At 39.8% G+C, this 17,743-nt stretch overlaps 2 protein-coding genes across 9 annotated transcripts in view; one reads left to right on the top strand and one right to left on the bottom strand.

The window, feature by feature from the left end:
* LOC112262095 (kelch domain-containing protein 1) overlaps nt 1-8,052 on the bottom strand; it is a 14,998-nt gene extending 6,946 nt beyond the window's left edge. The window contains exons 1-7 of one of the 7 annotated variants that reach the window (XR_006084588.1): nt 7,939-8,052; nt 7,677-7,749; nt 4,037-4,154; nt 2,915-2,989; nt 2,443-2,723; nt 2,273-2,339; nt 332-416 (exon numbers count right to left, since the gene is read on the bottom strand). Coding sequence is in view for 1 of the 7 variants with exons in the window: in XM_042330196.1 (XP_042186130.1) it covers nt 332-416; nt 2,273-2,339; nt 2,443-2,552; nt 2,665-2,723; nt 2,915-2,989; nt 3,355-3,372 (414 nt within the window). In the remaining 6 variants the exon portion in view is untranslated. Of the gene's footprint in view, nt 1-331; nt 2,078-2,272; nt 2,724-2,914; nt 2,990-3,354; nt 3,989-4,036; nt 4,155-7,676; nt 7,750-7,938 lie in introns of those variants that run through there. The other 6 variants (XR_006084587.1, XR_006084589.1, XM_042330196.1 and 3 more) reach the window with 6 other exon arrangements.
* On the top strand, nt 5,135-17,743 carry pole2 (polymerase (DNA directed), epsilon 2). Of its 2 annotated transcripts, none has more exons than XM_042330195.1 (19): nt 5,135-5,196; nt 8,733-8,833; nt 9,172-9,247; nt 9,355-9,432; nt 9,705-9,798; nt 10,437-10,511; nt 10,633-10,716; nt 11,045-11,101; nt 11,248-11,296; nt 11,401-11,473; nt 11,740-11,912; nt 12,210-12,299; nt 12,417-12,471; nt 12,667-12,726; nt 12,833-12,910; nt 14,510-14,618; nt 17,006-17,182; nt 17,345-17,412; nt 17,585-17,743. In XM_042330195.1, exons 2-19 carry the CDS (start codon nt 8,809-8,811, stop codon nt 17,601-17,603), a joined length of 1,440 nt encoding a protein of 479 aa, XP_042186129.1. In that variant the 5' UTR covers nt 5,135-5,196; nt 8,733-8,808; the 3' UTR covers nt 17,604-17,743. The 2 variants fall into 2 exon arrangements, with proteins under 2 accessions (XP_042186129.1, XP_042186128.1); XM_042330194.1 differs by lacking the exon at nt 5,135-5,196 and adding an exon at nt 8,067-8,204.

The raw sequence follows: 17,743 nt of genomic DNA, 5'->3' as shown, positions 1-17,743 counted from the left end.
AAGGTGTCCACATACTTTTGTATATATAATGTATTACATACTTGTTTTTAGCACTACCCACAGAGTTCCTAAACTATACTGTTCAATATGCCTATAAATCAGCACAATGTACTTTTTCTTTTTTTTTCAAATTGCCGCCATCTTGGAGCTAGAATTGGGATCATGTATACTACGCTAATGCCGATACAAAAAAAAAGAGTAACCGACAGCATTGTACAATATGGCGAATTTAGCAAACGAGGCATTTGTCGTAAGTACATGGGGGGCCGCAATCTTTATGCACCTTCACCATTGAACCATACGTTCCCTGTATGGTTTCCATAATACTTACTGTGTCTACAAGGAGGATGAGGTCGCAACTACCCCCAAACACAATGACATCAGAGTCCTTCCCTTGGCACGCTGTGTGCCACAACCTGAGGGTAGAAAGTAAATAAGATGGAGACTTTAAGAGCCAGGTTAATCATTCAAATCTTCATAGGAACATCGTTAAATCTCCGAGCTGTTTCCCAAAACCATCGTTATTAACATTGCACTTGAAAACGCTCGTAATCTAACGCCTGTAATCTAATGCCTGTCTCAGACCTTTCATAGTACAGCTAATGCTTCAAACACACTGACAGTGTTTTTGCATTTTGGTGCACCAGAATTACATTAATTTCCAATGAAACGCTGCGTATGCCTTGCAGCACTGCGTTGCAGAGACAGTTGCAGTGCGTTCTGTGTGGTGAGGACGTTGGGTTTATCGAACATATGCGTCAAACTGTATACGTAGACGGCTTGACAGAAATGGCAACAGAAGGTGAATGTTGAACTTTTGTTGCATACATTTCCAGATGATGCTGCATACTATTTTGCGCAATGACTCTGTCGGTATGTCCAAAGCGTTTTTTTACCCTCCTGCGTCACTGTGTACACAGAGGATCTCTGCTAAACAGTGTTAATCCTCCTCGTCGTGATTTGTAGTCAACTTCAACAAAGTTGACTACAAATACAAAGTTGTCTTTGCAATTGTAACAACCAAGCAAAGGATAAATAAGAATATGCTTCAAATGAAAACTGCAGATGACTGCATTAAAATAAATGGCTTACTTACAGTATAGGCTATAGGCCTACAGTGCTTTCAGAAAGTATTCACACCCTTGGACCTTTTCCACATTTTATTGTGTTACTGCAATTAAAAAGGATTAAATGTAGAGTTTGTGTCACTGGCCTACACCCAATACCCCATAATAAAGTGGAATTATTTATTGGGAATTTTTTACTAATGAAAAATAATTAGAATCTGAAATGTCTTGAGTCAATAAGTATTCAACCCCTATGTTATGGCAAGCCTAAGGAGTAAACGTTTAATTGATTAACAAGTCACATTATTTTTGTGAATGACTACATCATCTCTGTACCCCACACATACAATTATCTGTAAGGTCCTTCAGTAGAGAAGTGAATTTCAGACACAGATTCAACCACAAAGACCAGGGAGGTTTTTCAATGTTTTGGAAAGAAGGGCAGCTATCGGTAGATACATCTGCTTTAAAAATAAATAAATAATAAAGTATCCATTATGAGCATGCCAAAGTTATTTATATATTTTACCGCCCCTTTTACTCCCCAAGTTCGATCATGTCTCATCGCTGCAACTCCCCAACGGGCTCGGGAGGCGAAGGTCGAGTAATGCGTCCTCCAAAACATGACTCGACAAACCGTACTTCTTACCACCCGCTGGCTTAACCCAGAAGCCAGCAGCACCAATGTGTCAGCGTAAACACTGTTCAACTGACAATAAGGTCAGTCTGCAGGTGCCCAGCTCGCTGCAAGGAGTCACTAGAGCGCGATGAGACAAGTAAAGCCCACCCAGCCTGGATCAGTCGATGTGCAAAAGGGTTTTAACGGCCACGTTACTAGCGAAGGCTCTAGGAAACACTTTCACTACTAAAGACACATCTTAAAAATGTGAATCGTGAGAATGACACATCATAAGAATGTGAATCGTAAGAATGACACATCGTAAGAATGTGAATCGTAAGAATGACACATCGTAAGAATGTGAATCGTAAGAATGACACATCGTAAGAATGTGATTCGTGAGAATGACACTAACGCTATGAAAGCACTGGGAAATGAGGCCCATATCATAGAATTACATATAGAGATCCTATAATTCACTCTGAGTCAGACAATGTGTTAACAGTTTTACCATTTGCACATTTTTGGTACATTCCTCAAATTGGAAAATGAAACACTTTCTGCTAACAACTAGCACATACACTACCTTGGTTTGTTCATGTATGGATGCTCTCTCCATTTCTTTGTCTCTACATCAAATGCCCAGCCATCGCCTAGAGATGCAAAATTTGTTTTAGAAAACCAAATAATGCCATGTTTCCATGGAACATAAGGTACAGAGGTAGGATTGGGAACCTGAATGGGTAAATGACTGACTCATTGGTTCGCAGTCCATACCCAGTCCTCCAAATAGAAACAAAGCACTATCAGATATTGCGGTTAGGGTATGCCACGACCTTCCCATTGGCACAGTGGATTCTGGTACTCTGGAAAAGCCATTTTGAAAGAACAGATAAAAAAAAAATCAAGTGTGATGTGATTACAGAATAGTAACCATTTTAAGTTGAGCATTTGAAAGAGTGAATAGTAAATACGTACATTTCGGACCATGTCCATGATTCTAGATATAAACAATAAATGTCACTTGTCCTCGATTCCTAAAAGTGAAAACGGAAAAACAGAAGAGTTTATTCCAGACCAGCGCAAAAGAAACTTGAGTCAAAAGTCCTATGTTTCATTAATGTTCAGCAGAGAGACACAATCTCATGAATCGTTGTGACACTTCAGGTTGTCTGTTTCAATGCAACCACGGAGAGAGGTGTTGAGATACATCGTTTTTCACCCTTACTCTGCCTCCACATACGTATCCTTTGTTCCTAAGTGTTGCACTGGCATGGGCAGCCCTGGGGTCAGGGGCACGACCCTGTAGACAAAAACAACATTTACAGTGTAACTAGATATCCACAAAGAAACAATCATATTTTAAGTGTCTTGCCTTATATGCTACACTGTTAATCATATGCTATGACAACACCATGTTTTTGTCTATTCACTGAATTAATTGCTTTATTATATATGTAAACACAATTTAACCTCCATTGGTTTTTCCACACTGGTTTGTTGTTCACTCCAACAGGCCCATGTTGGGTCAAACATATGAACTTCATTGTTCCATCCCCAATAGAGGTCATCCACCTCCAAAGCACAATATTACTAATTCATACAATAAGTTAATAGTAAATGAATGTATACCTATGGACATAATTGCACCCGAAAGCAAAAAATTACCCTTGATGCCTCATCCATAAGAAAGCTTCTATTGTTACTGATGTCATCAAGTTGCTTATAACCATATCCAGCGAAGTAGATGAGCCTACAGAAATACCAAAATATCTTCCAATCACAAGGGGTTCCTATTACTACAGAAAGACCAAAACATATTCCAATCACAAGGGGTTCATATTACAGGGGAGCTAGGAACCCCCATAAGTGTAAGAAAGACTTTAGCCTGGCCAGCACACTATTTATTTAGACCACCTATAATAGTAAAGGTGTAATCAGAACCCTGACAATCTTTCTATTTACATAAAGAATGTTTATCTCTGGGTGAGGGAGATGAGCCACTCTTATGGTTCACTTTCCTCCAGCTATATTTCCCATCCAGGAGGTTGACACAGTAAAGCTGCAAACACAGAGCAGTTCATCATGTAAATGTGAACAAAACAATATAAGGCTTTGTAAACTATTGAGGATTTTCACACTTCCCTGCCAATGTGTACTGTACCATCAGCGCTTGTTTTCATCAAGTGTCTCAGAGTAGGAGTGCTGATCTAGGATCAGGTCCACCCTGCCCATGTAATCTGATTCATTATCATCTAAAAGGAAAAAACGAATCATACATCCGTACTCCTACGCCGAGACACTTTGTGAATACATGCTCTGGGACCCTTTTTCTGTTGAATGAGTTTACCTAATTGGTCTGTCCGTTGTCATTGCATCCCCCAAATATGTACATGTCCCCATTCAAAGAGCAGCCACAGGTGCCTGACATTGGGGGTGGGACCTCTCCAGACATTTGACACATTTCCCTTCAGATTGGAGAACAAACAAACAATAAACAAACAGAACAGGGAAATGAAGGATTCCGTTCTGCAGCTAAATCATTCCAGAACACACATTGCACATAAAGCATACCATTAACCAGATGTATTTAGAGAGTTGAACCAATGGGGTTTCTGCATCATGAAGCATTTACATGACACTTTAACATTCGATGGCAGCCATGTTAGCTCCCCATTAACATTACATGGGAAATGTTTTTTAAAAATACTATAAAACTGAATGTCTAGAATTAGCATTATGATTCATTTACATGACACTACAACACTATGCACAACATAGCAGCCATGTTAGTTCACCATTAACATTAGATGGGGAATATTTAAACCATGCTGTGTAATTGTATGTTCGTAAATTCACCCTAGCAACCTACTCCGATTTCAGAGTGCTCTGGTTTGAGTGCCAGAGCACAGAATAATTGAGGAATTTACGAACGCCCTAAACTTGGTTGTTGTGACAGGTGTAAGTAAACATCGACTAATTGTTTTAATTAAATTGTTGTCAGCAACTCAGTTACAGTCATGAATCCTCTTGATAACATGACACAACACTCAATAAGCTATGCCAGCTCTGTCTGGGCGAGTAAAATGTTCAGAATTAGGTGTTTTTGTAACAGGTTAAAGGAAATATTCATAGCCTGTTATACATTAAAAAGTATTAGTAAATTCATAGTATGTGAGGATCTTAAAACATCTAAGGTTAAGAAGATGCATTCAGTATTAGTTGATAGAGATTGATAACATTCATATAATTGTGTTAAAGTTAAAATCTGTCAAAGGGTACGAATTGTGAGAGTAATGTGTAAACGTTATATTGATTACTTTATTTTGTGGTGCCTAAATGTGTTAATCTGTCATCTACGAAATGCTCTTAATCTATGAGCCGGAGATTGATTGCTCTGGTCTCCACCCATATTCCTGGGGAAAATCGCGGTCTTTTCTCATTACTAAAACGTTGAATTGAGAATACAACACCGTATCACTCTCGTGATTATTTCTCCCCTGTTCTCAGGTACTTTATTGATGATAAAAAATAGTAATTTAAATGTTATAACTGCTAACATGTCAAGAGTGTTTAAGGTGTGTCTTAGTAACTTCTTGAGGAAGTTAGAGTTAAGTTTGAAGAGAGTAATATTAGCCCTGCTCGGTTGAAGTGAAGAATAGCATCATACTGAGAGTAGCTGCCATTTTATGTCGATTGTGAATGAACATGTACGTTGTTAATAAGATATTTTGCTGTGTTAGTTGTATAATGGGTTTTCTGTTGTTTTGTAATGTGTTACTTTTGTGAAATGATTACACTAAACGTTGAATTGAGAATACAACACCGTATCACTCTCGTGATTATTTCTCCCCTGTTCTCAGGGGCATAACATTTTCTCATTTATGTCTGGAAGTAGCTACCTAGCGAACTCTTTATGCAGTTGGCGTGGGTGGGTTGACTGTCATTGTAAAGGGTTTGTTCGTAAATTCAATCTGCAGTGCCAGAGTGTGCTCTGGGCGTTAGTAAATTCAGAGCGTTATCAGATTGTCCGTTCGTAAATTCAGAGCGCACACTGGACGCTCTGGCCGGAGGAGTAATTAGGGTTGATCCGTGCGCTCTGACCTCACGACGGCAGTAAAGCACCCAAGCTATCTGCCTAACGTTGGCTAGCTTGCAAGCTACTTCCAGACATATGAGAGAACACCTCACTCTGACCATTTGACTCTTGCTCGCCCTAGCAGAGTTGGTTAGTGTTTTCATGTTATCACGAGGGTTAGTGACTCTAACTGTGTTATGGCAACAATTGAATTGCGTTTTTTGGGAGGGGCCGATGTTTGGTCATAGTGCCGTCCAGCATCACTACTCTGCACGGTTCACGGTTCTGGACAGCTACAAATACATAGGTGTCTGGTTAAACTGTAAACTCTCCTTCCAGACTCACATTAAACATCTCCAATCCAAAATTAAATCTAGAATTGGCACCCTATTTCACAACAAAGCATCCTTCACTCATGCTGCCAAACATACCCTTGTAAAATTGACCATCCTATCGATCCTCGACTTCGGTGATGTCATTTACAAAATAGCCTCCAACACCCTACTCAACAAATTGGATGCAGTCTATCACAGTGCCATCCATTTTGTCACCAAAGCCCCATATACTACCCACCACTGTGACCTGTACGCTCTCGTTGGCTGGCCCTCGCTTCATACTCGTCGCCAAACCCACTGGCTCCAGGTCATCTACAAGACCCTGCTAGGTAAAGTCCCGCCTTATCTCTGCTCGCTGGTCACCATAGCAACACCCACCCGTAGCATGCGTTCCAGCAGGTATATCTCACTTGTCACCCCCAAAGCCAATTCCTATTTTGGCCACCTCTCCTTCCAGTTCTCTGCTGCCAATGACTGGAACGAACTACAAAAATCTCTGAAACTGGAAACACATCTCCCTCACTAGCTTTAAGCACCAGCTGTCAGAGCAGCTCACACATCACTGCACCTGTACATAGCCAATCTATAAATAGCCCAAACAACTACCTCTTTCCCTACTGTATTTATTTAGCTCCTTTGCACCCCAGTATTTCTACTTTGCACACTCATCTACTGTCAAATCTACCATTCCAGTGTTTTAATTGCTATAATTGTATTTACTTCTCCACCATGGCCTATTTATTGCCTTTACCTCCCTTATCTCACCTCATTTGCTCACATTGTATATAGACTTATTTTTCTACTGTATTATTGACTGTATGTTTGTTTTACTCCATGTGTAACTCTGTGTTGTTATATGTGTCGAACTGCTTTGCTTTATCTTGGCCAGGTCGCAGTTGTAAATGAGAACTTGTTCTCAACTTGCCTACCTCGTTAAATAAAGGTGAAATACATTTTTTTTTATTCTGCACTCTGACACACACAGACGAGAGTGCTCTGAAATCGGAGTAGATATCCAGAGTGAATTTACAAATGCTACTCCTTGGCCAGAGCATCAAGTGTGCCCATTCATAGAGAGAAACGCTCAGAATTTATGATAGGACAATCTGACAACACTATGAATTTTTATGAATGCTCAGAGCGCACACTGGGTACACTCTGACACTACGGAGTGAATTTACAAACGCTCCCTAAATGTCTAGAATTTTAACACAATTCAAAATTCAAAAACTCTAAATACCAATATTCCACTGTGTCAATGTAATAACATTTTAGTAACTATGTAGTAGGCCTAACACCTCTAACATGCGATGCAGAGTTGACAAATTATGACCTGTAGTGTTTACAAAGTCTGCCATCTAATGATATGTTGGTTTCAGTGCAATCTTTGAGTACATTTTTGCATATTATTTTTTTCATGGGTAGATTAGATTTTTTTATTTTTATGTTTAGAATGTAGTTTTCCAAGGATCCAAACTTCTGTATTACATCAATTTATTAATTCACAATCTTTGAAACGTCTATATACTTCCCATATACAAAAATACAATTTGTTATAATTAGATTATTATTCTTACCATATACACCTCTTTCTAAATCATAAAACCAGACTTCATCATTTGGCAAAAAAACTTCATCCTCAGCAATTGACTGCAGAAAACAATTGAAACGTAAAAGTAAATATATTTTTATTACTGAATGGGAGGATGGAATAAGTTGCTAACCCTATATGATAAATAAACATATGATACATAAACATATGACAAGACTGATATACATTAATAACCATGCCAATTGATCATGCAATGATAAGTAATAATCTGGGTAATAGCTACTTACATGTCTGGCTGCTTTATCCATGTGTTTTTGAGAATACCCACTGTTTTGAAAACCTCAGCTGACTTCAAACAGCAAATATCGGCAGAATCGTGCAGTAGTGAAGCTTGTGTAGAATCTTTGCTTTGAAGGAAGTGACGAAACATATAGGCGGAAGTTAATATTTAGCGCCAAATGTTGATTGTTGAAGAAAGATTGAACATGGAGGTTCGCAGAGTGAAGACGAAAGTATCTGCTGGTTTCAAGATGAGGGGACTTATGCTTCGACCGTACGCTGTCATTTGTCAATCATGTTGTTCTTGACATAATATTTGGTTTACAGTAAATGTAATGGCTGCATTACTAGTTAGTAGCTAAATCTGTCTTGTTGTGTCGGTGATACCAAGAAAGAAACTAGGAGGCTAAGGTTAGCTTAGCTACAGTAAATTACATGGACAGCTAGCTAGACATTTTAGTAGTATGCTATGCATATTTATGCAATTAATCTATAGAAACTAATGCAAATGTTGTATGTTTTTAATAGGAATGATGGGATTGATGTCTGGCAGTCAGAGGTATACTACAAAGCAGCATCAATGAGCTAGCCAGCAAACAACCAGAAATAACAATTGATTTGAAAGTTAGCTAAACATAGATATGTGTTTGGTTGTTAAGTCAATTAGACCATGCCCATTTCAAGCATATCTTAACAAAAAAAGTTATTTCAGAATATTTAGACAAGTTAGCTGGCTAACTCTTTGATGCAGCTTTCTAGTATACCCCTCCGATGTGTTCGTTGTGTTGTTGTTGTCCTCCAGGGAAGCCAGCAGGTACCTGGTGGAGGTGTTGGAGTCTGTCGATGAGCTTGAACTGGATGATGTCATCGAGAGGGTCATGGATGCTGTGGAGAAGCAGCCATGTACGTCTTCTTCGATCATAACAAGCTACTAAAATGATGTACAAAACTCAATACAGTCAGTTGTTTTGGCGATTTTTTTATGTGACCTTTTATTTAACTAGGCAAGTCAGTTAAGAACAAATTCTTATTTTCAATGATGGCCTAGGAACAGTAGGTTAACTGCCTTGGTCAGAGGCAGAACGACAGATTTTTACCTTGTCAGCTCAGGGATTTGATCTTCCAACCTTTCGGTTACTAGTCCAATGCTCTAACCACTAGGCTACCTGTTGCCTCAAAAAATGTATTTCAGAATATTCTATGCTTGTGAATGATGTAGCTATTCCTCTTCTCCTGGACAGTGTCCTCCAGTATGATTGAGCTGGCCGTGGTGGAGACTGCTGTGCAGGACTGCAGCCAGTCATGTGATGAAACCATGTATGTTGAGAAAGGTGTCAGTCTCACAATACCCAATTTCATACACATTCTCTAGATAGTCATCCTCAAATTTGACTTATTCGTGTGAACTATTTAATTATTTTCAGAGATAATGTTTTCAACATAATTGGCGCTTTTGACGTGCCAAGATATATCTACAGCACAGAGAGGAAGAAGTTTGTACCGTAAGTATGAATGTATAAACATTGACTTCCTGATGCTTTACTGTTTGTTTACTTGTTTAATTACTTGTATGTGCTGTGTACTTTATTCAGCTTTTATCTGCCAAGTACTGGCAACATGCAAGGTAATAAAACTACTACTACTATAGGTTGACCACATCTAGTCTACATGGTTCACATGTTATATCAGAAACACTCTAGAATAAATGATCTTTCTATTGAAACCAACATATGAAGAAATCCATCAGTGAAAGCGTTGTTTGTTCTTCACCTAGCCTCAACATGACCACCCACTCTGTTCCAAGTCTCTGTGGCTCAGCCAGGGACAAGGCAGAGCTCTTTAGGGAACGCTACACACTCCTACAGCAGGTCAGTAGGCTACATTTCTTTTCCCTCTGAATCCATCATAGTTTGATGATCTTTGTATATGTTGGCCTTAAAGCAACTGTACAGTGTTTCCAGACTTCTCTGACATAATATTACCTATATGTAAATACAATATGAGTGAAAAAGTTTTCCTTAAAAAAAATTGTAATGAAGAACAGTATGTTAAAAAGCATATTTTCTGTGTTGGAATGGTGTGGGGGTCATTAAAAATGTTCACGAGAACAGACCACTGATTGGCCAGCTCATCTTCCTCAGGAGGATGACATCATCATTTATGAGGAAATAGCAAGCATTTTTTAAACAGTCTGTTTTAGTTACAAGTTTGAGGTGGGTTTTTTTAAACTGTTTTTTTCCCCCTCCAATTTATGCTTGTCCACATACGAGTGTAGGATGAGTCATCAACATTATTTGGGTATGGGTTAACAGAATATTAACTTTTAAAAGTGAGATTTTCACTGGACAGTTACTTTAAAAAATAAAAAAGTTTCTTTCCTGAGATGCTGCTCTCTGTGAGGTCGTTGTAAAGAGAATGTGTTCCCAATCCACTTAAATAAATGAAAAGTTAAATCGGTGATAAAGGTGTACCCTGATCCACATTGACAGTTACCCTGTTTCTGTAGCGTACACATCGGCACGAACTCTTCACCCCACCTGTAATAGGGGCTGCAGCAGAAGAAGGCAGAAACAAATTTCAGGTAATAACTCTGTCATAACCTAAAACACACTTAAACGTGTTTAATGGATTTGATATAAGCTAAGAGGGTGTTCTCATGTTGAACATTGATTGCCCTGATCTTGCTCTGTTCTTGTTTTCAGCTTCAGACTGTTGAAGCACTTTTAGGTAGTACGGCTAAACTAGGAGAGGTCATTGTTTTGGGGATGGTCACACAGCTTAAAGAGGTGAGCAGCTAAAATTAATGTTAATGACTTTTTAATTGGAAAATATAGTAATATCTATAGATATACAGTGCCAGTCAAAAGTTTGGACACACCTACTCATTCCAGGGTTTTTCTTTATTTTTACTATCTTCTACATTGTAGAATAATAGTGAAGACATCAAAACTATGAAATAACACATATGGAATCATGCAGTAACCAAAAAAGTGTTAAACAAATCAAAATATATTTGAGATTCTTCAAAATAGCCACCTTTTGCCTTGATGACAGTTTTGCACACTCTTGGAATTCTCTCAACCAGCTTCACCTGGAATGTTTTTTTTTTTTCAGGGGAAATTCTATCTGGAAGACCCCAGTGGTACAGTACAGCTGAACCTCTCAAAGGCAATATCCTTTCACTGGTGGGGATGGTGATGGAGAGCGAATGATACAAATGTTCTCTTACATAATTCAAGGGGCCAATTAAAGTCTTGAATATAGTCCATGTTGATTGTATTTCAGATCATGCATGTTTTCTTTAACCTTGTCCTCACCAGTTCCACAGTGGACTTTACACAGAGTCCTGCTTTGTTTTGGCAGAAGGTAAAATAATTTATCTTCTCCATCCACATTAATGGACATCGAAGGAGATGTACCTTATTGTGTTATGCAATGACTTAGTAGTCCGGTCCTCTTTCCCCCCATAGGCTGGTATGAGGACTCAGTCTTCCATGTCAACGCATTTGGATTCCCGCCGACTGAGCCATCATCCACCACAAGGTCAATAGATTACAATGTTGCTGACCTATCAGTGTTGTCTTCATTTAGAAATGCACATTACCTACATAATGCCTTCTCCTCTGAAAATCAGTAGGCCTACTGAGAAGGGCGAAAGTTATTTTACATTCCAATGTATTGTTTTTAACTCTACAGTTGGCATTTAAAAATATATTTTCCTTTCCCCTATGTTTATTTATATATATACAAGAAGATAAACAAATAAATGTATAAAAAAACCAGCGATGAGCATGGACTCTGGTTTTTAGGGCCTACTACGGTAACGTGAACTTCTTCGGTGGGCCGTCCACCACGTCGGTGAAGGCCTCAGCCAAACTAAAGCAGCTGGAGGAAGAGAACGAGGACGCCATGTTTGTGGTGGTCTCAGACGTGTGGCTGGACAGCGTGGAGGTGCTGGAGAAGATCCACCTTATGTTCTCAGGTTCGTTCCACCCATAACGTCACTGACAGAAGAGGAGCTCGTATGGGGGTATTTACCAGGTTACTGTAAAGCACTTTGTGACAACTGTTTATGTAAAAAGGGCTTTCTAGATACCATTGGGTTCATTGATTGACTCGAGCATTTATGCAAGTCGTATTAATGTTGACATTGATGGTTATTGTCATGTGTTTCATGTCCATCTCTGACAGATTTTGAAGTCTCCATCAGTGTGCTCAATTTCTATCTCTCCTGCTTAATAGTATGGTCTGAAACAACCTTAGCATGTTTCCATTGTAGGATACGCAGCCATGCCTCCTACCTGCTTCATCTTCTGCGGCAACTTCTCCTCGGCCCCCTATGGAAAAACACAAATCAAATCACTCAAAGGTAAGAAAGATTGAGTAATTAAAAAAATAATAATGCCCTGCTTGTGAAGTACTGGCCTGGCAAATGGGTTATGACAGAAGCATTAGTACACACAATTGAAGTATTTTTCCCCCCCAGAGTCGTTGAAAGTTCTTGCCGAAGCAATCTGTGAATATCCCAGCATCCACAACAGGTAACGTGTGAGGGAGGAAAACCACTTGGTTGACCTAAATGTCTGATATTCCAGGAAACAATTTCAACAGTACTACATTGTTGCATCCAGGGTGACAAACTGTTTGGGAAATATTCACCATGCTGCATTGTGGGTCTTCTACGGGAAATTGTTGTATTTACTTGTCTAACTGAATGCATCCTTTCAAAATTGCAGTAGTCGCTTCGTGTTCATCCCCGGTCCTGAAGACCCTGGTCCGAGTACAATTCTACCCAGGTGAGAGTTGAAAAACAAGATGGCTGTTATTCCTCTGTTGTGTTGCTCATGATTTGACTGTAGTCGTCTGATGTACTGTACTTTATATAAATGCTTATGTCCTCAGGCCCCCATTGGCAAACCACATCACTGAGGAGTTCAGACAGAGGGTGCCATTCTCTGTGTTCACTACCAACCCATGCAGGTGACTGAAATATATGTATTTTTAAATGTTTTAAACCTTTATTTAACTAGGCAAGTCAGTTAAGGACAAATCCTTATTTACAATGACTCTAATTTACCATGGGCAAACCCAGACGATGCTAGGCCAATTGTGCGCCGCCCGAAGGGACTCCCAATCACGGCCAGTTGTGAACCAACTTGGAAATATAATATTTGTTGATTTATTCTATTTTGAGGAATTTGTCTCTTGAGCTTTATTAAAGGGATATACAGTGCATTCAGAAACTATCCAGACCCCTTGACTTTATCCACATTTTGTTACAGCCTTATTCTAAAATCGATTACATTTTTTTTTCCCCTTATCAATATACAAACAATGCCCCAGAATGACAAAGTAAAACTGAGTTTTAGATTTTTTGCAAATATGTATATATATACAAAATTTAAAAAAAATCTCATTTACATAAGTATTCAGACCCTTTACTCAGTGCTTCGTTGAAGCTACCCTTGGCAACGATTACAGACTTGCATGTTCTTGGGTATGACACTAAAAGCTTGGCACACCTGTATTTGGGGAGTTTCTACCATTCTTCTCTACAGATCCTCCCAAGCTCTGTTAGGTTGGAACTTGAGCATCGCTGTACAGCTATTTTCAGGTCTCTCCCAAGATGTTCGATTGGGTTCAAGTCCGGGCTCTGGCTGGGCCACAAGGACATTCAGAGACTTTTCCCGAAGCCACTTCTGTGTTGTCTTGGTTGAGTGCTTAGGGTCGTTGTGCTGTTGGAAGGTGAACCTTCACCCCAGTCTGAGGTCTGGAGTGCTCTGGAGCAGGTTTTCATCAGGGATCTCTCTGTACTTTGCTCCGTTCATCTTTCCTTCGATCCTGACTAGTCTCCCAGTCCTTGCCACTGAAAACATCCCCACAGCATGTTGCTGCCACCACCATGCTTCACCGTAGGGATGGTGCCAGGTTTCCTCCAGACCTGACACTTGGCATTCAGGCCAAAGAGTTCAATCTTGGTTTCATCAGGCCAGAGAATCTTGTTTCTCATGGTCAGAGTCCTTTAGGTGCCTTTTGGCGAATTCTTAAGTGGGCTGTCATGTGCCATTTGCTGAGGAGTGGCTTCCGTCTGTCCACTCTAGCGTAAAGGTCTCATTGGTGGAGTGCTGCAGAGATGTTTGTCCTCCTGGAAGGTTCTCCCATCTCCACATGTTTAAGATCAGAGAGACATAAAAATGGTATCCAGTTCATCTGACTGGGGAAGTGGATAAAAGTTTGGATTTTGGCAACGAAGCCCAACATTGTCAAAAACATTTGCTTCCATTTGCTCATTATAACAAACAGTCAAGGCTGCTGAGGGGAGGACGGCTCATAATAATGGCTGGAACGGAGCAAATGGAATGGCATCAAATGCATTAAAACCATGTGTTTGATGTACTTAATACCATTCCACCTATTCCACCCCAGCCATTACCACCAGCCCGTCCTCCACCGTTAAGGTGCCACCAACTTTCTGTGATAACAATTGACCATTCTTTGACAGTTAGTTTTCACAGGTTTTGTCATTGCATGTAGTCTTTTAACATGTCACGACCTGTGAATCAAATGTTCCTATGTCAGAATCCAGTACTGCAGCCAGGAGATTGTTGTCATCAGAGAAGACCTGGTGAACAAGATGTGCAGAAATTGTGTCCGACTGCCTAGCAGCAACCTCGACATTCCAAACCATGTGAGTCTTAGCGTCTCAGCTATGACATACCCAACATATACTAGTACAATTACCTACAGTACCAGTCAAAAGTTTGGGCACAACTACTTTATTCCAGGGATTTTCTTTATTTTTACTATTTTCAACATTGTAGAATAATAGTGAAGACATCAAAACTATGAAAGAACACATATGGAATCATGTAGTAATCAAAAAAGTGTTTAACATATTTTATTTGAGATTCTTCAAAGTAGCCACCCTTTGCTTTGATGACAGCTTCGCACACTTGGCATTCTCTCAACCAGCTTCATGAGGTAGTCACCTGGAATGCATTTCAATTAACAGGTGTATCTTGTTAATTTGTGGGATTTCTTTCCTCCTTAACTTCTTGACGCTACCCATCCCTTGAGTGGGATAATTGTCATCAGCAACCGCTGAATTACATAGCGCCACAGTCAAATAATATGACAAAAACGATTCATATTCATGAAATCACAAGTGCAATATTGCAAAACACAGCTTAGCCTTTTGTTAATCCACCTGTCGTCTCAGATTTTGAAATTATGCTTCACAGCGAAATCAATCCAAGCGTTTGTGTAAGTTTATCGATCGCATGACAAAACATTAAGTACACTTTGTATCGGGTAGCTTGGTCACGAAAATCAGAAAAGCAATCAAATTAATCGTTTACCTTTGATCTTTGGATGTCTTCACTTACAAGACTCCCAGTTACACAACAAATGTTCCTTTTGTTCCATAAAGATTATTTTTATATCCAAAATACCTCAGCTTGTTTGTCGCGTTATGTTCAGAAATCCACAGGAAAGAGAGGTCACGACAACGCAGACGAAAATTCCAAATTATATCCATAATGTCCACAGAAACATGTCAAACGTTTTTTATAATCAATCCTCGGGTTGTTTTTAAAATATATATTCGCTAATATATCAACCGGGAGTGTAGGTTTTTTCAATAGGACAGGGAGAAACAATGGCCGCTTTACTCTGTTGTGCAAAATTCACTCAGAGCCCCCACCTATCCACTTTCTCGCTAATTTTTCAAAATAAAAGCCTGAAACTGTCTAAAGACTGACACCTTAGGGAAGCCATAGAAAAAGGAATCTGGTTGATATCCCTTTAAATGGAGGATAGGCATGCATAGGAACATAGAGGTTTCAAAATAAGAGGCACTTCCTGATTGGATTTTCCTCAGGTTTTCACCTGCAATATCAGTTCTGTTATACTCACAGACAATATAAAAATTAAAAATATATAATAATGATATACATTTTTACCCCCTTTTTCGTGGTATCCAATTGTTAGTAGCTACTATCTTGTCTCATCGCTACAACTCCCGTACGGGCTCGGGAGAGACGAAGGTTGAAAGTCATGCGTCCTCCAATACACAACCCAACCAAGCCGCACTGCTTCTTAACACAGCGCGCATCCAACCCGGAAGCCAGCCGCACCAATGTGTCGGAGGAAACACCATGCACCTGGCAACCTTGGTTAGCGTGCACTGCGCCCGGCCCGCCACAGGAGTCGCTGGTGCGAGATGAGACAAGGATATCCCTACCGGCCAAATCCTCCCTAACCCGGATGACACTATGCCAATTGTGCGACCTCCCGGTCGCGGCCGGTTACGACAGAGCCTGGGCGCGAACCCAGAGTCTCAGGTGACACAGCTGGCGCTGCAGTACAGCGCCCTTAACCACTGCGCCACCCGAGAGGCTCACAGACAATATTTTGACAGTTTTGGAAACTTTAGTGTTTTCTTTCTAGGCTGTGTGAGGGCTATTTGACCAAGAAGGAGAGTGATGGAGTGCTGCATCAGATCACCTGGCCTTCACAATCTCCTGACCTCAGCCCAATTGAGATGGTTTGGGATGAGTTGGACCTCAGAGTGAAGGAAAAGCAGCCAACAAGTGCTCCGCATATGTAAGAACTCCTTCAAGACTGTTGGAAAAGCATTCCCGGTGATGCTGGTTGAGAGAATGCCAAGAGTATGCAAATCTGTCAAGGCAAAGGGTGGCTACTTTGAAGAATCTAAAATCTATTTAATTTAACACTTTTTTTGTTTACTACATGATTCCATATGTGTTATTTCATAGTTTTGATGTCTTCACCATTATTCTACAATGTATAAAATACTAAAAATCAAGCAAAGCTCTTGAATGAGTAGATTTGTCCAAAATTTTGACTGGTACTGTACATTATATAAACATAGCTAGTTAGTTTGGCCCGTATTCACAAAGCGGATCACCCCCCCCCCCACACACACACACCTAGATCAGCACTCCTACTCTGAGGCGCTTTGCGTGAATATTTGTCCTGTAGTTAAATTTATTCTTCATGAATGATAACGACATGAAAATGTCTGCCAATCACCAATAAACTCTCTTTCCCCAGTTTGTGAAGACCATCTTGTCTCAGGGCCACCTGACTCCCCTGCCGCTGTATGTCAGTCCAGTGTTCTGGGCCTATGACTATGCTTTACGGGTTTACCCCGTGCCTGATGTCATCATCTTTGCGGACAAATATGACCCTTTCAACATCTCCAACACAGACTGCCTCTGCATCAACCCGGTACGTTATGCTTATTCCTAGATTTCTACCATTTTGTTTTATTATGAGACTCGGTATGAGATGTTGGTCTTGGGTTTCGAACTATATTATGATGAGATCTTATATTCTTAATTTAAGATTTTAAAAATATTTTTTATATATATTGTCATTCTGTTCTTGCAGGGCTCCTTCCCAAAAAGTGGCTTCACTTTTAAGGTATATTACCCATCCAACAGGACCGTTGAGGACAGGTGAGAATTTTTTTTTACTCTTTGTTTATGCATGCTCTACACATAATTCACTTGGTGCTAATCATTGCTTTACTGGCAATATGGTAACTATAGTATATTCAGAGTCAACTTGGTTTTCATGTCGGTCTTCATTTCTCTGCTGATCTAAATATTTTTTTATTTTTCCTCACAGCAAACTTCAAAGCCTCTAAAGACCAGAAGGATTATTTTGGACGGGGGGAATCGGCTGTTATGGTTGTGTAAAAAAATAAAATACTTTTGCTAAATCCCTTTTTATTTTATTTGTATGTACCTTTTGTATCATGGAGAATAAAGGTTCACTGTCATTGAA

This window comes from Oncorhynchus tshawytscha, linkage group LG11, assembly GCF_018296145.1.
Source record: "Oncorhynchus tshawytscha isolate Ot180627B linkage group LG11, Otsh_v2.0, whole genome shotgun sequence".
In the NCBI taxonomy this organism is placed as follows: domain Eukaryota; kingdom Metazoa; phylum Chordata; class Actinopteri; order Salmoniformes; family Salmonidae; genus Oncorhynchus; species Oncorhynchus tshawytscha.
Note: the sequence above shows the minus strand (reverse complement) of the source record. Positions and strands in the feature narration are given on the sequence as shown.